This window comes from Carya illinoinensis, chromosome 1 (assembly GCF_018687715.1).
Source record: "Carya illinoinensis cultivar Pawnee chromosome 1, C.illinoinensisPawnee_v1, whole genome shotgun sequence".
Classification (NCBI taxonomy): Eukaryota; Viridiplantae; Streptophyta; class Magnoliopsida; order Fagales; family Juglandaceae; genus Carya; species Carya illinoinensis.
In genome coordinates, this window is record NC_056752.1 from 36,029,249 (window position 1) to 36,056,828 (window position 27,580).

General features: G+C 38.7%; 1 protein-coding gene across 2 annotated transcripts in view; it reads right to left on the reverse strand.

The window, feature by feature from the left end:
* Window positions 1-1,345: 1,345 nt before the first annotated feature.
* Window positions 1,346-27,580, reverse strand: part of LOC122316336 (chromosome transmission fidelity protein 18 homolog) — a 29,555-nt gene continuing 3,320 nt past the window's right edge. For both annotated transcript variants that reach the window (XM_043132868.1, XM_043132874.1), the window contains exons 2-23: window positions 26,689-26,750; window positions 19,913-20,050; window positions 19,501-19,776; window positions 14,457-14,543; window positions 13,395-13,496; window positions 13,246-13,311; window positions 12,374-12,484; window positions 12,236-12,297; window positions 10,247-10,291; window positions 8,024-8,097; window positions 7,761-7,828; window positions 7,043-7,111; window positions 6,853-6,953; window positions 6,685-6,766; window positions 6,496-6,574; window positions 6,305-6,392; window positions 6,073-6,226; window positions 5,586-5,777; window positions 5,410-5,469; window positions 3,787-4,103; window positions 2,895-3,000; window positions 1,346-1,605 (exon numbers count right to left, since the gene is read on the reverse strand). In XM_043132868.1, coding sequence (XP_042988802.1) covers window positions 1,552-1,605; window positions 2,895-3,000; window positions 3,787-4,103; window positions 5,410-5,469; window positions 5,586-5,777; window positions 6,073-6,226; window positions 6,305-6,392; window positions 6,496-6,574; window positions 6,685-6,766; window positions 6,853-6,953; window positions 7,043-7,111; window positions 7,761-7,828; window positions 8,024-8,097; window positions 10,247-10,291; window positions 12,236-12,297; window positions 12,374-12,484; window positions 13,246-13,311; window positions 13,395-13,496; window positions 14,457-14,543; window positions 19,501-19,776; window positions 19,913-20,050; window positions 26,689-26,750 — 2,393 coding nt within the window. In that variant the 3' untranslated portion in view covers window positions 1,346-1,551. The remainder of the gene's footprint in view (window positions 1,606-2,894; window positions 3,001-3,786; window positions 4,104-5,409; window positions 5,470-5,585; window positions 5,778-6,072; window positions 6,227-6,304; window positions 6,393-6,495; window positions 6,575-6,684; window positions 6,767-6,852; window positions 6,954-7,042; window positions 7,112-7,760; window positions 7,829-8,023; window positions 8,098-10,246; window positions 10,292-12,235; window positions 12,298-12,373; window positions 12,485-13,245; window positions 13,312-13,394; window positions 13,497-14,456; window positions 14,544-19,500; window positions 19,777-19,912; window positions 20,051-26,688; window positions 26,751-27,580) is intronic.

Genomic DNA, 27,580 nt, shown 5'->3' on the forward strand with positions numbered 1-27,580 from the left:
GATCTTATTTTCTAAAATTCAAGTTGGGTTTTTTCAATTCTCTAAGCTCTTTTAACTCTTGGGGATGAACGAAGGGCTGACATGTCCACGGTTGGCAAGGTTCAGTTGTACAGAAGTGACAAAATAAGTGCTTGCCAAGCATAGGGAATGGGAACAATAGAATGACATTCTATTTTTGGCTAATTTAGCCGTTTGGTGAACAGATGATGCTTTAATAAAGACTATTGACAGGATATGTTAATTGGGCATAACATAGAGCAACCAAGAGATGCAACATGCAAATGTGAACACCTCAAAAGGTAAGAGACGGGAGCTGAAAGTCACAGATGGACCAAAGGGTATGCCGAAGGACGAGCACGCGTGCAAAAACGAAAATAACCTCTTATAAATGGGCCTCATCTTGTATGGGTTTTGTGAGTGGAGTTGTAAGGCCCATGGTCCATTTAGACCCATGACACATGTACATGCATAAAAATGCTTAGTTGATGTATGCAGAGAACAATCAATCAGAACTCAGAAGTTTAATGCAAAGAATTCTAATCTCTCTATTTTCTTTGAACTAAACCTAGAATTCGACCAATTTTCCTTTTATTTTCTCTCACTTTCCATCCATACAAACAGTCCGTCCAGGATTATTACACCCGCCAAAGCTCCGTTATGAATTAAATCTGCTTCTAACCATGCACTTCTTGGACATAGGTAACAAGTATGCTGATTGACTTTGCAGACTCGAGCAGCCCAACTTTTCAGCTACCAATGAATGTAATGGACTGAAATGGTGGTTTAGTGTATAGCATTACTCTTTATTATATATACATTTTTCAAGGTCTCGAAGTTAGGGGCTGGGGACCTTACAATCACCCCCGCAACATTCCCAGCAGAGTTCTGGTTTACATAGACTCCAAGGGAATTTATCTGTAACCAGTGCAGATGGTAAAACCGAACCTATAACCCATATAATTTCTGATGAGCTATACTCCTGTTAAGCCTAACTATCCATTCCCATCTTAAATGCTTATAAATTTGGCCACTTTAAGTTCAAAAACAGTTGAAACATAATGTAGATTAATTAATGATATTAGATACAGTACATATGCAAGTGCCGCACTCCCTTTGAAAAAACACACGATTAAATTGATTTTTTTTTTAATCCCATATTTGCTAATTTTTTTTGAAGGAGTACAAGGCTTACTCTAAAAAAGTACAAATCATTTCCCTTCTATAATCCTTCTTTTTATTTGCTCTATTTTTAATTAATTACAATTAGTATTCAAATAGGGTCATTTCTAGACAACTCCAGTATCAGAACATGAACAATATTGAAAAATAGAAAGGAAATTAAAAATAAAATAAAAAAATCAACAATTTATTACCACTCAGGGTGTGCAACTAGTCACATTAATAGAGGAGAAACCTTGTGTATTGAATTCCATTGTGAACATTACGGAAAATTTTGGCATCCAGTCAACGGAATGAAGCTGATATATATACATATATTATTAACAAGCAAGAAAAGAATGATTTCATATCGCTTACAAGAATTGAGATTCATCACAGAAGAAAGTCACGAATTCGAACTGGCCTTTTAACAGCATTTGTGAAACCCTGCAGGAAAATAGGAAAGAAAGATTTGATAGAGAGCATCCCCTTCAGATTATCATTACTTCATTGTTTTGTTTTTCCTAATCTATCATTACTTAAATGTTAATTGTGAACAGAAACGGGTTCCAGAAATCCAGACTTCCCTCAAAGGAAGTCAAATGTAGGAGCTCCTAACATGTGAAATCAATAGATCAATGGTACTCAAAGAAACAAGTACTTGCTAGCATAAAGGATGACATGACGTGTACTTGCTTTGCATAGTTTTGGCTGCAAAAGCCCTTAAGATGACATGGTTGTGAGGAGCAGCAGATGGTAACTAAAGAATATCCTTTACTTAATAAAACTCAGTAACATAGATGAATATCGTGCCTATAGGCTGCATGATCACTACAAAGTTCAATATTTGCATTTGGAATGATATATCCCTCGCATTCTACACTTATACGCTCTCTATCTTTCACTAGCCATGATCAGATTCACTAACCTCAATCCCATTAATCCCCTCAATCATGCCCATCTTAGCTTAATTTTCAGAAGTCAGAACCCACATCACAACTAAGCACCATTGATCTTTCCACGCTTCAACTAACATGCAAGTTACACTTCACACAACAAACTATGCCTAGTAAAGTTCACCCATCATTAAGATCCGACCATTTGTGTCAAATTACCTATTTTATCCAAAATTGAAGAAGATTTTTTTAGTTATCAATAGAGAATTCAAGTACCAGTTTTTTATGGTCTTCTTAATGGAGGGTTTCACTTTTTGTTAGTTTGAGGTGCAATATATCAGTTTGGATAATTTGGGTTGCAAATTGTAAAATGTCTGTTAAGTAAAGGGTGGAATATATTTTTCCCCTTTTCTTAATATATTTATAAATAATGCAAATTGGGTTGATTTTAAATTTTTATCAAACAAAAGAAATTTCACATTTCAACGATGCATGGAGAGGACCATTTGTTAAAGGACAAGAAATGGCTTCTTATACATTTTTGACAGACCTCGAAGGAGGTATATGAAAATTCCTAATTAAGAAAAAAACTACAACATGCAACTAGAAGTGATAAAAAGAGAAATCAAACAATTGAAATGAAGTGAGGCAATTAAATTGACACTATGTCTAAATGCACACTAGATCAATTCAAAAGAGTGTCGTGCCTCTTTTAGTTTAACCAGCGGTCACCTAGTTTTGGTCCAACATATGTGAAAAAACCCACAACAGGGTATTCCTTGACATTATGTGCATAATTTGCATTTAACAAAGTAATTCAAGTACAAGTAAATCATGTACCTCGTTAAATTTAAATAGCAGTGGACGCAAATCTCTCTCCAAAGTCACTTCTTTCTTCACAGCCATATCAGTAGTCTGAGATCCTTTACTACTCAACTTCTTAAACCTGGTTTTAGGATATGTTGGAGGTAATTAGTGCATATTCTAATTGTCATCCATTATTTGCCAACACCCAACCATTGATCCCTTTCAAATGCTAGATACAACAGAACTATTCTTTTCATGAAATCAATTTCGTAAAGTAGTTGAAAACAACAAAAGAATTTGCATTCTAACCATCAAGTAATATGTATACATTCGATCTAAAGATCAAAACAGCCAAGGGAATGAACCTAAAAAATTACAGTAGGAGAGCTAGAGCTATAAAATTTTTAAGTGATGGGCCCGCTCAACACAGGCTTTCTCACCAAAATTATTAAAAGCAGCCTTATCAAACTGTGTTCTCCAGACGAAATCAGCTAAGTGCCAAGTGTTATTGTTAACGAGTCAATCCCATGACAAACAACAAAGAAAACATAAACATAATAAAGATAATTTACTTGTCATGAAAAGAAGCGTCCAAACTATTACTAAGAATAAAAGACGCTAATGCTTTCATAGCAAAACATAGGTTTATCGAATTAATCATTGTTGTAAAAGGTAGCTACTGCTAATCAGCTTTAAATGGCTGAAATGACAGAAAATGGCTGGAATCAGATTTTTCACTTAATTACTCAGTAAATTTTAGTAGTAGTGATTATAATAGAAAAGTAAAATAATAAAAACTAAAACAGAAATTATTAGCTTATAGTACCGGTAAAACAAAGCAACACAGGTCTACCTGTCAACTTATAGCATAGATTTTTTTTATAGAAGTATAGCTTAGAATTAATAATAAAAAGCATAGGCCTACCTGTCAAAGAAACTAGAGGAACCACGAAAAGGCTTTTTCTGATCTCCATGGGATTTCAGTTTCAAACCAGCTGAATTATTTTCACTGGAAGCCAAGTTTGACGAAATTTTGGAAGTACTTGGATTGCAGAGCCCAATATTTAACATAATCTTTTCATTTCCAATGTTTTTCTCAGCATTTACTGGCACATCATTAGTGTTGGTAGTTGGAGCTCTGCTGGTTTCCATGTTTACAAAATCCAACCTTTCCTTGGTGCATCCATCTGTTGTGTGCATGGATCTTCTGATGCTTACTTGCAAGATCTTTTGCTTTTCAACCTGAAAACATAAAAATTTCATTACATGACATCAGATTCAGTTTGCAAGCAGCTAGAAGTATAGCAAATTTTATTTAGGTTCATATCAAAGGGCAACACCTTTATTGAGGTGAACTAGTGTTTCAAATAGTTAACTAATTATTCCAGAGATTAGAGAACAGCTGTTAAAACTGTCACGAGGACTCCAAAAATGGTGCAAACCAATATAGCCTCACACTGGTTCTTGGAGTCTTTGAATTTGTTCAAATCCCAAGGAACACCTTAAGATGAGGCTAATCAAAGATGCACCTAGGCACAGGCTTGAAAGCTCAAACTTCTTGAGATTGGTTATGTAATACCATTCTGATAAGTGATAATGGTAGGTGGTGTATGGAATCTCACATTGCTTGGGAATGAGAGGTTCTTGCTCTTTATATATATCAATAGGGCTTCAATTGTATCATTGAATGGTCTTTTTGAAGTAAAGACCTTCCATTGAAGCGTTACAAATGGCCCATTTTGATATGTGATAAGGGTAGGTGTTGTACAGAATCTCACATTGCTTGGAAATGATAAGTTCTTACTCTTTATAATGTTCCAATGAGGCTCGAATTGTATCATTGACTAGTCTTTTTGAAGTATAGGTCATGTGGCTTGAGCCTTCCATTGGGGCGTGACAGTTATAACTCAAACAATTCCCTAGCCTTGAAATTCATGCCTTCAGTATGTCATTCAAAGAGGGCACTGACAGAGTGTGCCTGGCAAAGTACTGAGTGTTCATAAAATACGCTAAACAAGTTTCCTTGCCGATACATGTCCAGTAGGCTACATGGTTTAATGCTAGAACACTAATTTGAAATTCTGAGAGGAAAGGGTGGGAATGGGGAATTCTGGTACATAAACCTCACCTCCAAATTGGACCTAAAGATACCATTGCAGTCAAATGCAACACCTTTATGAAAAAGTTATCTTAAAGACGATGGAAGCTATCTCAAAGTTTATGGTCCTTTAATTGCTGGGAACAAATCCCAACATATCAAAGTTCAATGATCTTCATTCTTAAATCTTATGGACCATGATAGTTCCTTGTTCTCCAAGCCAAGGGTGTTCCCACATCAAAGTTTTCGACGATCATTCTTAAATCTTTTTTGTTTTTATAAGTAAACGATCATTCTTAAATCTTAAGGGCCATAATAGTTCCTTATTCTCCAAGTCAAGGGAGATTTTTTTAACATAATTAAGCTGTTTCATGGAACCAGTACATATAACAGAGATGATTTAAAATATTAATGAACAATTCAAATAACCTTCAATAATATACGACTCACCTCATGTAACAAAACCTGCTTCATGGCTAAAGCTAGCACACAGTGACCAGAATTATAGTCCTGTTTCGATTGTTAGAAAAAGATGTTCAAATCAGATTATAAGATTAATAAATATATCAAATGAAATGAATTCTAACCCCTTTTCTTGTGTACAATAAACAGTATCCAACTCAAACCTTGAAGCCAACGAAGTCATCAATCGAAGGATCAAAAGAAAGTGATGAGGCTTCCAAAGCTGATTCATGTCTCGGTTTAATGGGCAGAGGATCAGATTTGACGTTCTTATATGTTATTGCGTAGGAAACCATGGTGCTAACCAGCTGAGCCAGATCATTCTTTTCTCTTTCTGACAGTAACTGCAATGCCACCTGAGAGTGATATCAGACCACATGAGAAACCATGGCAATATGCAGGGGTGTAAGATATTTCCTTTGGACCAAGAAAAACAACTGGTTTCGATCGATCCGGACCAGATAAGGACAACCGGACCGAACCAAAGCAGTCTGGTCTGGTCCGAACCAGAGACACAACCATAGAGTAAGCATTAGGTCTCTAGAAGTGAAAACTAATTGCAAACATTAGGTGCAGTCAGGGTTAAGAAGAAAGGAAAATAAATGGAATAACCAAAAGAAAGGAAGAGTAAACAAAATACAAGTACATTACCGGTCTTAGAGTTGGTGGTGACAGAATATGCAATAATGGAGAAATCAAGTCTTCAACAAAAGACTTAATTGACATGTGCCTTGAAATATAAGGTGGAATTTTGTAGTGCCAAGACCTTACAGTCTCCATCTTTTCCAACCACATCGTTCGGTATCTAAAGAATTGTAAAGATGTATTAGTAAGAAATGGTAAAGGCAATGCTTTACATAAAGCTGTTCAGAGATATAGATACCTTTGATACGACTTGGGCCATTCGATGCTAGGTTTTTGAAGTTGGGCTACTAGATGATGCACAGAGATTACACTAGGGGGAAGATAAACTGCAGAAAAGACAAAATTCAGTAATAATCTAATTGAAATTATACTCATTGAAATTATACTCAATAGTGGAAGGTAACAATGATAGGTCGTGAATGTAGTTACCAAGAAGAGCCATATGCTGCGTGTGCAAGATATATTGGTGCATCATATCAGAAACACCAAGGCTATTTAAGCACTTCACCTTCACATAACATGAGTACAAAAGTCATATGCCTTCTTATAAAACATTCAGTAAAAGCCTAATATTCAATAGACATATCAAGTAAATATCTATAACTGACGTAAGCTTACAGTCTTTTGCATCAGTGGATCATGATAATGGAGATGCAAAACGTTTTCATGGATCCCATCAAATATCAAATCATAGTCACCACTGCATGGTCAATGACACTTAAGCAAAAGGGTATGTTTTAAAATATAAGAGGGACAAAATGATGTGGACAGGAAGTAGCTACATACCGGTTAGATATGAGGGAGTGCAAAAGGTCAAACTCATTGCACTTACGGCTGGAACTATTATTAGATTTTATTTCCCGCTTCATTTGTCTCCTTTGAAAAACCTAAACATAATAGAATCCACGGTAAAAAAAATGGTTGGAATGAACTGCAAGTAGCTAGAAACACGTTATGGAATTTACTTCTGGATTACCTCCTTCCAGATATCAAATGCACTTCTTGACATGTCCTTCCGGCCAACTACTTGAGAACCGATCTCCAACTGAGAGCCAGTAAAGCATGCTAATAAGTTAACCAGCATTAATTGCTCAACCAAAATGTTCTTACGCTAATGAAAATACCAAATATATAAGTCTCAATATTAAGCAAAGTTTTAAAGCCCCTGCCCCAACAACAAGGAAAAAAAAAAAGCACAAACATTGAGAATAAAACTCCAAACTGAGACTTTTGAAGGGTATAAAATATGGGGGCAGCTAGTGAGATGCTCGACACAAAATGTCAGGAGGTATAGATATGAAAATCAACCAGAGTCTGATCGATGAATCCTTGTTCAGTCCAAATATTCTCTCTTCCACAAGAACATGGCTTCAGTGAAAAGTACCATATTTAATAATTATCAATACTTGTTTTCCTAAACTGAAGTGCTTGGTATTAGACCCAACACCAGCATAACACTTCACAAACTAAGCACAATAACAGTGCAGCAGAAAACTTTGACTTCCTTTTTCAAGTATCCAAATGAGGTAATCCTAGAAGGATAATTACCTCCTGCACAAGCAACTTATTTCTCCAATCCGCACAACCACCCAAAGAAGAATGTAAATCTTAGGATTTATTTAAGATTGCAGAGTCTAGCAAACACTCCGATTTGAAAATTAGTTCAGAGGAGCGAAATCACATCAAATTCTTACCACACTGAGTGTTTCGTTCTTCTTGTTGAGGAATTGAAGAGTATTCAAGCATGAGCGTATATCGCACTCTGTTAGAAAACAAAAAAGAATGAAAACAAGAAGGCTGGAGGGAATAGGCATAGAACTTTGAAATGCAATAAGGGTATCTAACAAGACAACAAACAGTACACCAACCAATATGACTTTGAAAATTGATTTTGTACCATTGGCAATATGAATATCTTGGGGAATCAAATAGGATAATACGAGGAGATATGACTCACCTGTATATTCTGCAAGTGCAGTGAGTGCAATGGAACTTGTTTTCATTCCCTCCTTGTTACAAATATATTTGAGCCTGTAATAACCACATATGAGAAAATGTTCAGAATCAAAGAAGAGAACAAATACGACATTTGTTAAACAGAATCAGAATAGTTATCAGATATACACGTACTACTTCCCCTTCGATTTGGGATATAGTTATCGAGAAATTCGAGTGGCATTTGGCGGGGTGGAAGAGAATGTATTTGTCGAAAGGTGGAAGGATTACATTGATAAAGAGTACACTCTCTAATTTACCCACTTATTTTTTATCTCTTTTTCCCTTACCAGCAAGTGTGGCGGCCCGCATTGAGAAGCTCCAGCGAGATTTTCTATAGGGGGGTTTGGGGGATGAGTTCAAGTTTCACCTGGTTAAGTGGGAGCAGATTTGCCGTCCTATCTCGGGGGGAGGTTTGGGAGTCAGAAAACTAAGGGTCTTCAATCGTGCTTTGCTAAGCAAATGGCTATGGAGATATTCCAGGGAACCAGATTCTTTGTGGAAACTGTTGATTGAGAAGAAATATAGGGGTCTATGGGGGGATTGGTGTACCAGAGAAGCAAGAGGGGCCTATGGAGTAGGTTTATGGAAACACATAAGAAGAGGGTGGGGGGCGTTCAGCCGCTTCACTAAACTCCAATTGGGAACGAGTTCTAGAGTAAAATTCTGGAGCGATGTCTGGTGCGGAGACAAGGCTTTGAAAGATTGGTTCCCTTTGCTCTTCCAGTTGGCAAGTGCTAAGGACGTTTTGGAAGCAGAAGTCATGGAGGCAGCGGAGGGTCAACTTCTTTGGAATGTCAATTTTAGTAGGAGGGCACAAGACTGGGAAATGAGCAGTTTTGCAGATTTTTACAGCCTTATCTACTCCGTTAGACCAAAAAGACAACAAGAGGATGCTCTATGGTGGATTCCTGCAGGTAAAGGTATTTTTACCGTGCGATCATTTTATAAGGCCCTCACTCAAGAGCCTAATTTTCAGTTTCCTTGGAGAAAGATATGGCGTCATAAGGCCCCTCCCAAAGTGTCATTTTTTTTTCTGGACGGCCTCCTTAGATAAGATACTTACCACCGACAATTTGAGGAAAAGGAGGATTATTATCGTAAACTGGTGTTGTATGTGCAAAAGAGCCGGAGAGTCGGTGGATCACCTTCTTTTGCATTGTGATATAGCTAGGAGTCTCTGGAATGAAGTCTTTGGTCGACTAGATATGGCTTGGGTCATGCCAAAAACCGTGGAGACAGCCTTGGCTTGTTGAGCAAGCTGAGGTCGGCAACCTATTAAAGCTATTTGGATGATGATCCCCCTCTGCATTATGTGGTGTTTGTGGCAGGAGCGCAACGAAAGGACTTTCGAAGTTCAGGCGAGATCGTTAGAGGAGCTTAAAGTTTTATTTTTTAGAACTCTTTGTAGTTGGGCTATAGCCGTTGACTTCAATGGCATGGCTCTTCAAGAGTTCCTTGTCTCTATTGTGCCTACCTAGTTAGGGCATCTTGCCTCTTTGTAATACTGGCTTTTGCCATCCGTTTTTGATTAATAAAACTTGTTTATTCATCAAAAAAAAGATATACAGGTACTAACAAGGTCTAACATGCAAAATAGTTTTTCACCCAATCTAAATGAAAAGAAATCTAACGAACCAGGGGTCAATAAGTGAAGTAATGTAGTTCATATACGATATTCAACTATGTAGTTACTGCTACAAAATATATACCAAGAAAAAGTAGACAAAATGTCAGTTTTTCCCCTTCCTGTTTAGAAAGAGCAACTATTGTTCAGTGAACTAAATATAGAATGATATATAACCAAGGGACAAAATCATTAGAATTGAACTTATCTTATCCAAAAATAAATCATTAGAATTGCAAAAAGTCAACTCAACTCTAACACATAGTTAAGATAAATAGGTAACAACAAGAGAGATTGAATAGGAAATCAAGGTATATCATATATGTACAAAAGTCACGCTAGCACCAATCAAGTAAAAAAATAACATGGGTAAAAGTAATGAGAAAAGGGCAAGACATGATTGTCAAAAATGAAATAGAATGGCATTGGATGGGGTTGTATGGTAAAACATGATTCGTGTATCCAATCCCAATGAGTTAGGATTCAAGCACGGTAAACAATAATCGATAGAATTATATTACCGTATCACATTAAATCATAACTTAGGTAGATTGTCACCTGCTTACCACACGGCTAGCTGTTGGACGAACAAATACATGAACCCTGTAAGAAGACAAGCATGTATTGTCAAGCAAATAAACATAATTGCACAAGAATTCTGGATGTATATGATAAAAAATTATTGTGTATAAATTGAACAATACATTATCCACAAACAGCACAACAAAGATGTACAGAAACATGCAAAAGCCTTAAAAGCCTAACAAGGGAATCACTTAAAACTAGTTGATATTGTTACTGATATTATTAAAATGAGAGACAGAGAGCCCTTGAATGAATTCATACCAATTTAAAGCATTATCTCCATTTTTCAATCAACCACAACCAGAATCAAATCTCAACAACATTTAACCCCTATGAAAAAACTAGGAATATAATGGAGCACATCCAACCATGCCTTGCTCTAATTGGAAACTAAGGACACAATAGGAAACTACAATTGAGAACTTTGCTTGTTGTTGAGAATAAGGTTTACCGAGCAAAAGGTTTACCGAGCAAGAGGTTACTTCCCATCCTCGCATGGTTCAATTACAGAGAATTACAAAATTGTTACAATAGACTCTTTAGCCTCTACTTTATTACAATAACGCCATCCACCTTATATTCTCACTCCCCCTTAAACGGGGAATATATGTATCACATACGCCCAACTATGAAAAATAAGTCGAGAGTCTGTGCACCCCCAGAATTAATTGAGACTTAGTTCTTGGAGTAGACTCGGACACCCGGCGTCAATAAAAAAAAGATAAGTTCTAACTGATTATGACCCAAAGACTTTGTAAAAATATCTAAAAGTTGATGTTCAGACTTCACAAATGATGTAGAGATTTCTAGTTAAAATGGCTCTGTCATGAAATATAAAATTGGTGACAACATAAATTGGGGCTTAATTATCACAAATCTCCTGAAGAAAATTTGAACAGCCACGTTAAGAGGTGAGTCATCTCCCTATTCATGGCTTCTGCACCAATTCTTGCTACTTCCTTATGCTTCTTACTCTTCCATGTAACTAAATTTCCTGCCAACCAGGAATAAACCTCCAATCTATAGGACAAAACCAAACCAATCGGCACCACCAAAGCTTTATACCCTATTATTTCCATTCAGCCTAGACAGTCTAAGACCCAAGGCTTGCTTAAAACAACAAATAATACAAGTAACAGAATCCTAACGAAGAGATTTGTGCCTGATGTGCAATTATTTTATAAAATATAGACTGTAATGGTCTCCACTTTCTTGATTTCCTTGTATCCGTTTCTAGTTCCTGACTGGGTATAATCACATGTATACCTCATGTGTACTTGGGTTGTGACTATTTCAATATCAATAAAATATCTTCTTGCTTATCAAAAAAAGATATTGGCTTTAATGTTCATAGACCAAAAAAAAAAAAAAGAACAGGATTAAGAAGGCAAAGTAGAAAGGGACACAAAAGAACAAAAGTGATTATCCCCCCCCCCCCCCGGACCCTTTTTTCTTTTTTGTTGTTTATATGGTACGCATTATATCCACAAATTCACAGCTGAAGGTTTGAATAACAACAGTTCCATCGTGCATGGAAGAGACAATACTCCACACTTGGTAGGATTGAAGTCTTGACTTCCTGTTTGTAGCATTAAATAAAATCTTTATTAATTTTTATGTGCTAAATTTGATAACTTAAATAAGCTTAATAATTGAGAAAATTCATGAGCTGCTATCTGTACAATTATAAAAATCCTGAGATGTAACTATGTAACATTTGTCCATGCACAACAAAGTATTAATCTGCAGCCATGTCAGATTGCCAGTTCATCCCCCCCCCCCCCCCCAACACCCAAAAAAAAGGGTAAAAGAAAGTCAGTTTTGCTCTTAAAATGCACCATTGTTTTGATAATAATCAAATTTATCAGAGGAAGTAGAAGGAAGCATTATACTTTAGTATTACAGCTTTCTTATTTAACCAAATTTATTGTGCATAAATAATTAATAGCAAAAGAAACTTACTTTGCTACCTGACGCAATGTTCTTAAGGCAGGCGCATATAGGTCATTACATATGCAAATTACCTACAAAGACAGCCCATGATAATGATATCTGGAACAAAAATTTAATAAATTATGTATAACCATCGCGCAAACTCACAGGTCTTGATAGTGATGCTGTTTTATGTCCCTTCTTTGAGGATTTCTTTCCTGATTGTTCTTCCTTAGCAACATTTTCCTTCCCCATATCAGACTTCTTTTCAGCAGACACCTACGTGGACAAAACTTAATTAGATTATAGAACAGAATTATAGAGTAAGACATGTAGATGAACCAGCATAACCTAATATGTAAGGGTTTTGGTTCCATGCCCATTAGAACTGAAAAGACTAATTACAAGACAAGAGAAAGATCCAGTTGAACCAAAGAAGATGAAAAGATATTCAACTATGCGTAAGTGTATTAACTGATGACAGCTACGCAGCCTATGCAGTTTCAGATCCTTCATTCAACCCCTGATTTTACTAATCTCAAAGATCATAACACCAGAAATGAGCTATAAAAGAAGAGAAAAGCAATTTTAGAAAGGAACTTGAATCAAAATTGATGGATGGGACTTCTTAAATTCACAGATTCCCACCAGCCGAAACTTGACAGCCTGAGAGTATAAGCTAATAAAGTATTATAGGGATTTCCTCACTTAAACAATTACATCATTAGAATATTGTTTTGGTAGTAACAGTATTGTACGATTTACTCATGGCAGACTTAGTATAATACCAGGATGTGGTGGTCAAGCAACGGAAAAACCATTTATGTTCCTAGCTATGCTGGTAATGGTAAATGAAGCATGAAGAAACAGTAATACCCATAGTATGCAATAAAGAAACAAAAACAAACAAGTTTCTCAAAAAAGATAAATTGAATAAGATTAATTACGTATGACTAAACAAGTAAATGCATGGTCCTAGACTCCTAATACACACGTTTTAGAAGAACTTATCTCTAACAATAGAAACCCATATAAATTACCATCTTTAAAAGAACCTCCACAGCACCCTTGCCATCACTGAGAGCTCCATCTATTTCATCAATCACCTACAGAAAACACAGACAATTATCTCATCAGAACTCATACTAACAGAACCAAAATGTAGAAATATTGCCAAATAAAGACTAACCAAACACTTCGGCCTTGAGTCAGCCATAACAGAGTTCATCTGGACCACATCAAGAATTTTAGCTTCCATTGTTGATGATGACCGATCGTCACTAGCATTAACCTACATGGCACAAAACTTCTACCATAACGTTAGAAAACTTAAAGAAAGCTACAGAGGTTGCAAAATGAACCTCTAAAATACAAGATCCTTAATTAATTACAAATATTTAAAAAAATGGTTTGAATGAAAAATATAAGACAAATAAAGTATACATAAAATACAATTTCCACCCTCCAACTAATAGGTGCATTACACTGCATCCCAGAATATCAAAACTAACAAATTGTACCCTGAAACCTAAAAGAAATGAAAAATATAAAGACAATAATTTGAATGAAAAAATATTAGGCAAATAAATTTTGGGGAATAGACACTTCCCACCATCCAACAAACAGGTGTTTTACACTTTACTCCCAGGATACAAAAACTAACACCCCAAACCACTGAACTACCAAAAAGATGCAATATAACTATGGTTTTTTTTTTTAATAAGTAGATGCAACATAACTATGTTAAAAGCTGGCCGTCAAAATTGTGCCACGCCACCTATTGTCCCCAATCCACCTTAACAGTCATAATTGAACGACTCTCCTAGTTGTCAGTTCTTTTATAGTTGGAGAGTGCAATGTGCTAGTTTTAGTGGCTTGAAATGCGAAGTGTAAGACATCTGTTACTTGGAGAGCAGAAAGAGTATTTTCCCAACAAAGCTTTAGACCTAACAATTGGATTCCATCTTACACAATAACGCTGAGGGCGAAATGAGCCACTTAAAACAATAAAATCTTATATGCATAGAAGGAACTATCAATTATAAAATCTAAATATTTTATTTAACCACAGTTACAAAATAACCATTAATGTAACAAAGCAAAAGATGTTAAATTCACCACAGCGAGGCAGATGATGTTACTTATGGCAAGCAGATGAAGGTACTTGTCTCAACATATTCAGACAACGGATGAATTGGCCTAAGTTCTCTTAAATATGTACATATGCAAGAGTAAAAGGTAAGAACAAAACCTCCACTGCATGATACCCACAATGCTTAGCAGCTATATGTGCAAGCGTAGTCTTTCCAAGTCCGGGGGGGCCACAAAGTAAGAGAATCTGCAATGGTCATATATTCAGATGCTACTTGGCTTTCAATACATAAAGTTGACAGCTTTTGGAATATTCAAAAAGTTCTTATGCTACTGCATATGAACAAATAAATGAGGGTGAAAGAAATCAGGACAATAAATGCAAGCACAAGAATTGACAAGAAAGTTACTAATCAACTAGCACCTTGTAACAATCTGCATGTATAGATACAAAAGAAAACCAAACCAAACTTATCATAACATGGGTGTTGTAAAGATAAAGCATTCACGGCCTCTATTGGGTAAATGGTTGTGGCGGCACCAACAAGAAAAGTGGGCCCTATGGAAGTTAGTAATAGATTCAAAGTTTGGGGAGGATGGTGCTCGAATGTGGTACATGAACCATATGGGGTGGGTTTGTAGAAACACATTAGAAAAGAATGGGAGACTTTCCTAAGCCATTCACATATTGAAGTAGGTGACGGTTCTCGAGCCAAATTTTGGCACAACAAATGGTGCGATGAACAAAGCCTCAAAGAAACATTTCCTGATGTTTTTGAGCTTGTACGGACGAAGGATGCTTTAGTAGCTTATATCTTGGTCTCCTATCATGGTTCCCCTCAATGGAATGTAGATTTCATTAGTCTAGCACAAGATTGGGAGTTGGAGGTTATCACTGAGTTCTTTGCCTTACTATATTCCGCTAGGTGACTAAGGGCACCATAGATAAGATCAGTTGGAGCCCTTCCAAGAAAGGTAGATTCACATTTAGATCGTTCTACCAAGGTCTAACTAGCCAAGGCATGATCAATTTTCGATAGATTATAATATGGAAGAGGAAAGCTCCTCAAAACGAGCTTTTTATGTTTGGACAGCCTCCCTAGACAAGATTCTTACTACTGACAATATGAGGAAATGTAATGTAATGGTGTTGCATGTAAATCGGGAAGCAGTAGATCACCTACTTCTACACTGTGAAGTGGCCACGACCATGTGGGGTGATTTTTTTGCAGGAATAGGATTATCATGGGCCATGCCTTGTAGGCTGGTGGATTTTCCAGCAAGTAGGAGTGGAATCCAAGGCAAACCTCAAGTGGCAGCAATGTGGAAGATAGCCCCTATATGTATGTGTTGGTGTATTTGGCGAGAGAAATTATTGCAGCTTTGAAGATCACAAGACTATGGATGAGCTAAGTTCTCTTCTTTAAAACTTTGTTCTTATGGGTGTGGGTCATTGATTTTAATGACTAAATGTCCATGATTTTCTACTTTCAGTTGTAAACCCTAGTTAGGTACTTCTCATGTATTCTTCTTGTGTACTTGGGCTAAGCTTCCTTTTCTTATGAATAAAATTCTTGATTACCTTTAAAAAAAAACATTCATGGCTATAATCAATAAAGTTCTTATTTATTGATCGAAGAAAAATATAAGACATTCATGGCATCACCTATTTAAAAAAGCAAAATCTCATTCATGGCATTAAATTGATTGAAAAATGCTAAATAATCCCGAGAGCATCTAAAAATTGTCCTAGATCAAATTGGAGATACAACAAATAATACCTAAACAGAGCTACTCCTCCCTAAACAAATACTCCCCCACCACCCACCCTGGCCTGCGGGTTAGGCATTGTTCAGCCCATCCTGGCCCCCACCTGAAACCCAGCCTGACCGTTCCCGCCAAACAGGCAGATAAAACAGCACACACCACCTAGCCCCCCAACAATCAAACCCATCTGGCATCCTCTTTGCACATGACCTTCAAAAATCCAGACATCCAGACCTTGTTGCAGCCTTCCAAACCATTCCAGAATCCAAAAAATGAACCAAAAAATCAAATCACAGCAATCTGCACAAAAAATAAACCAAAAATCCAGATCCCATTTCAGTGCACATGGAGATCTACTGCATTGAGCAAAGAGACCCACTGCACCATGGGTAAGCAAGAGCTGTGCAGTAGGAATGGAGAGAAGATGGAAAGAAGAGGAGGAGAAACAAGAAAGGCGTGTTTGATTTGTGACAAGGGAGGAGGGTGAGGCTGGAGGAAGAAAATGAGGGGTGAGAGAGGATAGAATATTAGGGTTTTTAACATTATATTATATATATAATTTTTGGTGGACCCAACCGCCCCCGCATGTTTATCAATTTTTTTAGTCTAATCCACCAGCCCATTGCCGAGCAGACTGGGCGGTTTTGGCAGGCAGGTCAGCTAACGGTTACCTGCCTCCAAGCCCTACTGATCAAGAGCTGAAAAATCCAGCAAAAATAAATGGATGTTAGTACTAATAGCAGAGATAAGAAGTACAATGGCCATTAGTTGGAGTATAACTCAAGTGTAGAGGCAAGTGTGGGTTTGACATGTGTCCGACATGTCTCTTGTCATACAAGCATGTCAAGCATGTCCATTAAAGAGAAACCCATCTCCCGTTCACCTTGTAACTCCTTAGTTATACTTTGTTCTTCTGCTTGTTGAATGAACATTAAAAATAAGTGAAGCTTCTACACTAGCATATCTGCCACAAATAAAAAGTCAATCAACTGTAAATTATAGGTCGAGAACAGTTAACACTTCATAAAGTAATAAAGTTTTTTTCAGGGGTCGATGAAAAGTTAAATCTCACAACACTTGTGTCACGGTCCATACAAAAATAGGCAGTGTTCTTGGAATTTGAAAAAAGCATCAATTCGTATCTTCTTTCTAAGGGTACGTTTGGTAAATGAGATGAGAAGAGAAATTCTCAAAATTTCCCAAAAACTTGTCACAATTTCCTTCCCAACATCACTCTAACACAAGACTTTTTTCGATAAGTAATCAAAGTGTATTAATAAAAGAATAGGCAAAGCCATATGAAGTACAAAGAATGCCCTAACTACGTAGGAAATATACACTTTTCAATTTCAAATCTTCAACTTTTTCATCTAATCATTACCTAATCATACAACATTTATAAATTTCAAAAAAAAACACAAAAATCAATACAAATTTTTCAAACTTCAAAAAAAATATATTCAAACAATTTTTAACTTTATAATATTTTTATTCAATTTTTTCCTTTCTTTTCCCAAAACCCAATAAAACATCTTAACTCAAACCATTTCTCTACTATTCAAAGAATTTTAAGATCTTTCAAGTGCCAATGATCCCTAAGTCTTCCTTATAATCTTCCTTACAGAGTCTGCAAAAGAGTGAGAAATAAACCAATTATGAACCTAATCTCTGCATCTTTAGATTTCACAAGCTACCTCACTGAATAATCTCAATTCTTACATAACAAAACAAAGTACTAATGTCCAATTCACCCCCCCCCCCCCCCCCAACACCCAAAAAAAAAGAGCTGATCTAAATGGCATTTTCACTGCCATATTTGGCATCATCGCTTCTGGATAAGTTGTAGTAAAAAGGTCCATAAAAGAGAATGAGGATCCCAGTCATGATTACAATCAAGCCAAAATCTGATGGTTGCCTCTTTTCAATGTTCAAAAATAGCCCACTAGAAAATTCCTCAAATTATTTCCTAAAATCACCCACAGCAGCAAGGCTACATTCTGAAATTCTTACCAGTCACCAACCTACCATTAGTGTGATAGAAGATTCAAAAGCTATATTTCGCTCTCTAAACCAACTATGCAACTTATCAACGAAAAAACACACTTATTTACAACTAATACTTAAAATGCTTCTCTTAAAGAAAAAAATACTTTAAATGCTTCTAATGTAAGAGAGCATACTCTCGTCCAGTGGAGTTTGGACAAAGCCGTAAAGGCCCCTCCTCTTTTCCAATCAAAGAAAAGCACTTTTTTCTTTCCATGTAAATCCTTTTATTCCAAGACCTCAACCTCATTTTATGTTAGGCTAGGCCAAAAACCAAACAGGAATTGATTTAATAGCACACCCAACAGCATCCATGATAAGTTAATGGGTAGAGAGATCACTCTACAACATAATTTCAAAGACTCCAAAAGGCAAATATATCACCCTACAGCGTAATTTCAAAAAGTCCAAAAGCAAATATATTTCCTTTAGAATGAGTTTACTACATACAAGCAGGGTATTTCATCACACATGAATATCCCAAAGCTTCTAACATTAAAATTAAGTATGATGGGAAAAAAAGATGTAAATTTAAGTCGTCGAGTTAAAAGAGTATTAGTAGCTCTTCAATTGAAGGGGAAAAAATGTCTATCAAACCCATATCAGAACTCAAAATTTCAACCACATGCACCAATAAACAGTTTGTACTGAGCAATTCAATCAAGGCCCAAAGACTTCTTATTAGATGGCTACATGTGGAATACTTCAATACTTCAGCTTCACCGGAAAAAATTGATAGATCAGGAGGTTACTTTGTAGGCTGTAGCACATTGTCCAAATATATTTGAGTGCAGATTGACAAGACAATTAAGGTTCTCCACTATCGTATATTTGTTAGTAAAAACCCATTTTATTTCTTTTCATAAATTTTTTTTTTTTTATAAGTATGGGTAAAGCCATTTTGGCCTTAGGTAGTTTCTCATAAAGAGCATACACGAGAATCACAGAGACGCAAACATGTCTACCAGGCAATCCCAAAATACTTCATGAGAAAAGGCCAAACAAATTTTTTTTAAATTGGCACCGGGTGTCCGAGAAGAAAGTCCTGACTAATCTCGAGGATGCACAGGACCTCGGCAAGGAGTTTCCCACAAGTGTACCTTCAAGTCTAAGGTTCAAATCCTCTTAGGTGCCAATAATTTCTAGGGGTCATCAGACTGGGGGGAACTTCCCTTGAATTTCTAGAGTTTTTTTGGGTTTTTTTTTTTTTTTTTTTTTTTGGAGAAAAGGCCAGAAAAAGTTAAATATAACAATAGTTTAACCGTTTTCCAATTGACATCTTTAAAAGAAATGCATATTTATAGGATTTTCTGCAATTCTTTAAGAACGAAGGAGAAAGAAAATGAAATATATCTGCCAGGACAAAAAATAATTCAAACCCTTTTCATTTCTACCTTCTGTTCTGGCAGGCCAGTTAGCCTTGACTTCTTATTCCATGAGTCTTGAAGGCCTTGCAAATTGCTACTCTCATTCTCCAAATGGTTTGAATTTCTAAATCTTTCATTGTGCCATTTCGGTCCTCTGTTCTTCCTCAGAAAATTTGAATTAAGATGCTTTTGATGTTGAGCAATAGAAGAATGTCTTCTCAAAGCAGACAAAACCTCATCTGATGTACTCCTAATTTCAGATCCAAAAACATAAGAATCCCACTGTTTCAACCACAAGAGGACCTGAAGTAGGAAAACTATCAAGAGTTAAGCAATGAGGAAAATAGTCAAAGGAAACATCAGACTTATAAAATAAATCCTTTTCCAGAAAATTTTACTTTTAGTAAGCTTTCAGAAAAATTACATGTGATATATTTACCTCTCGATTTGTCTGTTCATCACTGAGAAGCTCAGGAAATGAACTTGGAGCATATTTATCTACCCAAAGTTGTTCATGCACCACAGGTCTTTCAGGAAGAGTTATATCAGTCTGGCCTTCAGAGCTTGCTTGCAAAGCCTTCAGTGGCACAACAAGAAGTTACAAGAAACCTCCTAATGCATAAGGTATTATGAACAGAAAATCTCATAATCCAAGATAGTAACAGCTCATTTAACATCTCATGCCACAAGGAATTATTAGTTTAATCTTCACTTTAGCTTATAGGGAAATCTAGACAGATCAGATAGAACTTCAGAGGACTTTTTTCCTCCCTGAAAGTCGTTACTTCATGATCAAAACTTTGCCCTTAAGGATCCATGTCTCCAAAAACATTTGGTTCTTATAGACCCCCATTGACTAGTAAGGTGCTATCAAGCTGCTAGGATGTAGTGAACTTGCTCTGTCAGTCCCTCATAAATAAGGTTGCATGCATCTCTCATGTTAGATGATAAGATGACATGTCACCCCTATGAACAATGCGGAATTGTTTCTAACCTGATTTTGCGAAGTCATGACACAGATTGTAGAAAATCTGGAAATCTGTTAAACTTGGTAGCCTTGTTAAATATGGTTCCAAAACTAGAGTTTTTACAAATATGAAGTACGCCTGAGCCAAAATTCTGTCTTTCATACAAACCCAGCTTTACATTTTCTAACCAAACAAAAGCTAGGGAAGGAGAGAGAATTGGCATACCATTAAGTTTCGTTACAAATCCCAGTTCATTGGAATGCTATGGAGTTTGTAACTACTTGTCTACAAGCTTTTTTTTTTTTTTTTTGATAGGTAAAAAGAAAATTTATTGATCCTTGTAAATAGGCAAAGCCCGAGTACACAGGGAGTATACAAGAAAAGCCTAGTTACAAAAACTACGTGCTACGGATAGTAGCATACAAGTCATTAAATCCCGTGCCATTCCATACAATAGAGTGGGCCCAAAGTAACAAAGTATGAAAGAAAAAGTCCCTAAAGCTGTCCGGGGAACGCTCCTTATCCTCAAAACAGCGGCCATTTCTTTCATTCCATGTGCACCACATTAGGCACAAAGGTATCATCTTCCATACAGCAGCGATCTGGCGATTGCCCCTAATCCCTTGCCAACAAGACAATAGGTCTATCACCCTCTTGGGCATGACCCATGCAATGTCAAGCCTCAAGAAGATTGCATCCCATAAAGCCTTAACTACTTCACAATGAAGGAGAAGATGATCCGCCGATTCGCCGTTGCGTTTGCACATGTAGCACCAGTCCATTACGTAAAATCCACGCTTTCTTAGTTTGTCGATTGTTAAGATTTTACCATGGGAGGCCACCCAACCAAAAAAAGCGACTTTGAGGGGAACATTGCTCCTCCAAATGCTCTTCCAGGGGAAGGTATTGGAAGAGTGTGTCGACAAGGCTTTATGGTATGAGCGGACCGAGAATTTCTTGTTCCCTGTGCTAGTCCAAAGTAATTTGTCCTCCCTTCCTGCCCTTAGCTTCAGCGAGTATAGCACTCTATAGAACTCAGTGATGTCCCCCATCTCCCAATCTTGTACAGCTCTGGTGAAACTCACAGACCAAGTGATGGAGTCAGAATTAATGCACATATAATCAGCCACTGAAGAACCTTGATCCAACGCGATCCTATAAAGAGAGGGAAAAGCATTTTTCAAGATCACGTCTCCACACCAACGGTCATGCCAAAATTTTGTCCGCGTGCCTCTTCCCACCTCGAACCTGCAGTTGCCAAGAAACTCATCCCAGCCCTTCCGGATATATTTCCAAACTCCCACACCATAGGCCCCTCTGACTTCATTTGAGCACCAACCTCCCCATGCACACCCATATTTGATTTCTAAGATGTTTTTCCAAAGAGCGTCTCCCTCAAGATGAAAGCGCCATAACCATTTCCCAAGGAGTGCCTTGTTGAAGGTTCTCAAATTTCGTAGGCCCAAACCTCCACAAGATAATGGGGTGCATACTTTTTCCCATTTGATCAAATGGAACTTCTTTGTATTCTCTAAGCCTCCCCATAGAAAGTCACGAAAGATCTTTTCCAGTCTATTCGAAACCCCTGCAGGCACTGGAAAAAGTGAGAGGAAATACGTTGGAAGATTGGATAGCGTACTCTTAATAAGTGTGATTCTCCCGCCCTTTGACAAGTAGATTCTCTTCCATCCCGCGAGTTTGCCTTCAACTTTCTCCACGATTCCTTCCCACATTACCTTAGAATTATGGGGGGCTCCCAAAGGGAGTCCGAGATACTTCATTGGTAATGTTGCGACTTTGCATTCCAAGATGGCAGCCACTTCCCCTAAATTGTTAACCGAGCCAACGGGGACTACTTCCGACTTAGATAAATTCACCTTGAGACCAGATACAGCTTCGAAGCAAAGAAGAAGTGCTCTGAGGGAGCGGATCTGATCCAGATCCGGATCACAAAAAATCAGCGTATCATCGGCGAAGAGGAGATGAGAAACCACCATGCTTCCACGTGTTGAACCGCCCACCGAATAACCCGAGATGAAGCCTGAAACCACTGCCCTGTCCAACATTCTACTCAGTACGTCCATGACAAGGATGAATAAGAGTGGGGATAAAGGGTCCCCTTGTCTCAAACCCCGAGAGCTGTTGAAGAAGCCTTCGGGAGTGCCGTTGATCAAAACAGAAAATCTGGCTGTTGTAATACAGTGCTTGATCCACTGACACCATCTTGTCCCAAAACCATGCCTACTAAGAATATACAACAAAAAATCCCAGTTCACATGATCAAAGGCCTTTTCCATATCCAGTTTACACAAGATACCTGGAGTGCCGGTTCTGACTCTACTCTCTAGGCATTCATTGGCAATGAGGACCGAGTCTAAAATTTGCCTTCCTTTTACAAAGGCGTTTTGTGACTTCAAGATAATCTTCCCCATGACTTCGCTCAACCGCTTCGCTAGGACTTTAGAGATGATCTTGTAAACTCCACTTATCAAACTTATAGGGCGAAAATCATTTACTTCCACCGATCTTGCTCTCTTGGGAATAAGAGCAATGAAGGAGGCATTAAGGCTCTTCTCAAAATTCATAAAAGAGTGAAATTCCAAGAAAACCTTCATGATGTCCTCTTTAACAACTTCCCAACAAGTGTGAAAAAAAGCCATTGGAAAGCCATCCGGTCCTGGGGCTTTATCTTTGTTCATACCTTTTATCACACCAAACACCTCATTTTCTGCAAAGGGCCTCTCCAACCATGCGGCGGTAGTGTGGTCAATGGAGTCAAAAGCTAGGCCGTCCGTCTTGGGTCTCCAAAGGTACTGCTCTGTCAGAAGCGTCTCAAAGGAGCGGACAACATGGTTCTTAATTTCATCTCGACCCGATATAACCCTGCCATCCTCATGAAGTACCTCTATAGCGTTGTTCCTTCTATGGGAGTTAGCGACCCTATGGAAAAACTTTGTGCTTCTATCCCCTTCCTTTAACCAAAGGGCCCGTGATTTTTGCCTCCACGAGATTTCCTCCATGAGTGTGATTTTTTCCAGCTCTGAAAGTACTACAAGTCTTCTAGTCCTGTCCTCAAGAGATGACGTCATATCTACTTCTCTCTCATCCAGCTGCTGTAACTCCGTAAAGAGTTTGTCCCGCTGGTCTTTGATGTGCCCAAAGACTTCCAAATTCCATTTTCTGAGGTCGTTCTTTAATGCTTTAAGCTTTCCTGCTAAGACGAAACTAGGAGAGCCTGTGAAGAGATAAGAGGCCCACCACGAATGGATTTTTTCAACAAATCCGTCAACCTTTAACCACATGTTCTCGAACTTAAAGTATCTTCGTCCCTCCTGAAGACCTCCACAATCTAGTAATATGGGGAAATGATCCGAGCAAAGCCGAGGAAGCCGCTTCTGACACAAGTTGGGAAAGTGAGTCTCCCAGGAAGGAGAGACAACAAACCTATCCAATCTCGACCAAGCTCTTTCGTTTGACCAAGTGAAATCTCCCCCTGCCAAAGGGAGATCCACCAAGTTTAGGTCAAAGAGAAGGGCTGAGAAGTCAGCCATAGCTGAACCCAAGTTAGAAACCCCCGACCGCTCGCTCGGAAACCGAGTGATGTTGAAATCGCCCCCGATACACCACGGAATATCCCACCAACAGCATAGGCCAGCTAACTCATCCCAGAGAAGTTTTCTGCTATTATCATCATTTGGCCCATAAACTCCTGCAAAACCCCAAACAAAGTCATCATCCACATTCGAGAAAGAGCATGCTAACGAAAATTCCCCGACAAAGTCCTCCACGAGATTGACTACTCGCTTATCCCACATTAATATGATACCCCCTGAAGCACCCTTAGAAACAAGAGTGGTCCATCCTGCATAAGGGCAATTCCACAAGTTTCTTATTATGTGCCTGTCAATAAATTTTAATTTTGTCTCCTGAAAGCAGATAATATCCGCTTTCCAATCCCGTAATAGGTTCTTCACTTTGAGGCGCTTGTTCGGGTCATTTAAGCCACGAACATTCCAAGAAAGAATCTTGGGCTTCATGGTTCGCCAAGATTCACCCTATCCTTGTGCCGTCCTCTGCACGCGCTACCCTCTCGTGCATCATAGTTAATGGAGCAAGCAAGTCTCTTGAGTTCCCTATCCTTCTTCATTGCTGATCTAGCAAGTAAAGGTTGGCCTGATTTTATTGCGATGAGAAGAGCTTGCAACTGATCCTCATAGCCCACGCAAGACATCCCTAAACAATGGCTCATATCCTTAATCTTCTGAAAAATCCAATCTACTTGTGGATCAGCCGAAGGTTCTGTTGGTGGCAATGAGCGTAAAGGACTTGGCGTATCCCCAGGTACATACAGATCGGTTGCTAGTGCGTCTGCCCCAAATTCCTTACATACCAGCTGGAGATCAGAACCGTATAGTGACCCTTCATCCGAAGTACTCCCATCCACCGAGGAGTTGTCAGCCACTTCCAACTCAGTTTCCAGGATCCTTGAGAGTGACTTAGAGAAACCCAAAGAATGTTGAGAAGTACCGGAAGCATCACCCACGTTTGGCCCCAGTGGAAGAGAGAGTTTCATCCCTTTAGAACTGTCAACGGCAAGGGTGGAAGTCAGAATAGGAGCCGAGTGGTCGCCGGAGACCGTCGGCCCCTTCTGTGACCGTGGGGAAGGAGCGGTGGCCTGAGAACCACTGATGGAGTCCAAACGCGTGGCCTGTACAGGGGAAAAGGGCTCAGCCGACGCCTCTGGGGAAGACCCCGGTAAAACCGAGGTAACCACCGTGTTTGTCGGCTGTTTCTGCGCCGGAAGGGTGGTCGGGGAAGTCGCCGGCAAAGCCTGTGCCGGCGGGTCACAGTTAGCCAACTGATTGACATCGGAAAAAGGCTCAGTTGATGCCTTTGGGGAGGACGCCGGCAGGACCGAGTTAACCACCGTGTTCGTCGGCTGTTTCTGCGCCGGCAAGGTGGTCGGGGAAATCGCCGGCAAAGACTGTACCGGCGGGTCACAGTTAGCCGACTGATTGGTAACCCGTAGGACCCGTGATGCGCCGGTGGATGGGTTCTCCACCCGCGTGTCCTCAGCCCGTGGGTTCGGGCTTGCTTCTTGGATGGGCTGGCCCATGGGGAGGCTCAGAGCCCCATCCATGTTTACACTAACTCCTGCCCGTGAGCTTGTGGGCCGTGGGTCATGGGCTTTAGAAGCAGCCCGTGTTTTTAACCCAAGTCCATCCCCATCCTTTGACCCAATGGAGACCAACGTCCCCTCTTTTAAACCAAGCACGTCCCTTCCCATAATAGAGACTTCGGGAACCCGCATGGATGCAGCAGTGGAAGACGTGATCATCTTGTTCAGTCCCATCACCATGCTCAGTCCCATATCAACCTTTTGCATTAATGAGGAAACTTCTTCTAATACACCAGAAAGTTGTGCTTTGACAGCCCAAAACACGCCTTCAACCTCTCCCAACTTTTTACCACTGTCAGAAAATGTCCCCACGTCCACAGAGAAAAGACCAGAAGCTTCATCCTTCATGTCCATGGCAGAACTACACCCTGCCTCAGATCCTACAGCCATGGCGTACGATTTCAAGGCATGGACAGACTTGTCATCCCGTCGCTGGACTCTTTCTGGTTGCACCACCGTGTGCTCAGCCGCCTTTTTGAGGTTATAAGCAAAGCCCTCCCAACCACTACCCTTTATGCCTTCCGGAATGATTAGAGAACCCCTTCTCCTACCATTGTTAAATTCCTCCAAGAGTAAGTAGCTGCCTCTAGAGTTTCTGAGAAGCTGCAGAGTAAGAATCCCATTACCCACCCTCTGTTTTTTGAAGAAATCATTTCCCCACCTGGTTTTGATGGCTTCTCCCACCATAGATACCACCCACGAAGCTGCCGAGCCATTTAAGAGGAGGAATATGGTCAGGCGTCTGTTCCTCTCTGTGATGCGAAAACCATTGCCACCAACCTTCGAGAAAATGAAGGTTTTTGATTCCACCGTAAAGCGTCTAAGTTCTACCATCCCTAGCAGTTCCTAGGTTTCGGAAAGTTCTACCCCCAAAACAAAAAACAAGTACAAGCTTTTTTTTCAATAAGTAAAAAACCTAAATGCTAAATTAGGAAGGAATTACAGAAGATTTAGATCAATAGTTGAGAATTTAATTTCACCACTGACCTAGAGGACTCTAATCTTTCAAAACCATGGGCCTTGCTTTGGCACCTCAACTGAGAATAAATTATAGACTATGATGTTTACCTTAGTAAAAGCCTCTTGCTCAACTCTTTGCAATAAAATATTGACAGGTTCCAAAATAAGACCTGCAAATTGGTTAGACCTCAAACCATTAAAAACCATGAAACCATAATCAATCCAAGAAAACTGAATGGTACTGCAAATTCACCCCGATCCTATAAAAGGTGATATTTTTTTTTTTTTTTGATCAGATAAAAGGTGACATGTTTCATGATGATATCACAAGTGTACCAAAGATATGTAAGAAGAATGGATAGGGTTCTGGCAGATAAACTCTTAAGCTTTTACTTCCCCATGAGCAAGTGTAGTATCAATCTAGACATGCCCACATAAGTGAGGATATGCTTAAAATCCGCATATTTATCTGAAAATACAGGTTTCCATTACTAGAGCATGCGAAAAGGGAAATATCATAGATATATGACAGCATAATGCACATGATATACATCGCTCAATACACCACCTTTATATGATAGAAATTGAAAGTGCAATACACACACCACAAGTAGCCATATAGTTTACTTTACTGTTCAATAAACCATCAGTCACTTGGCAGGTTTTATGGACGAGGCCTCAAAGGCTCCCAAAAACTAATATACCCCATGTACCATACTTAAAAACTCAATGTCGCCACATTTCCCACTAAGCAAGTCTTAGTCCGATGAAATGAATGAAGACCATACCTAGAGTTAGTTTTGGAATTTTGGAGTGGCAAGAATTGAAACCTTATGGTATCCATGTGAAAGCTCAATATAACATGATGAAACGCTACCTTAACCCAAAAGTTTAAGCTGCATCAGCATCAAGCCCAATGCTCACCATCCAAAGCCTTCGTCCAACACTAGGTGGAGCTAACATGAGAATGTCTTCACTCAACTATAGGAGCGACTGACTA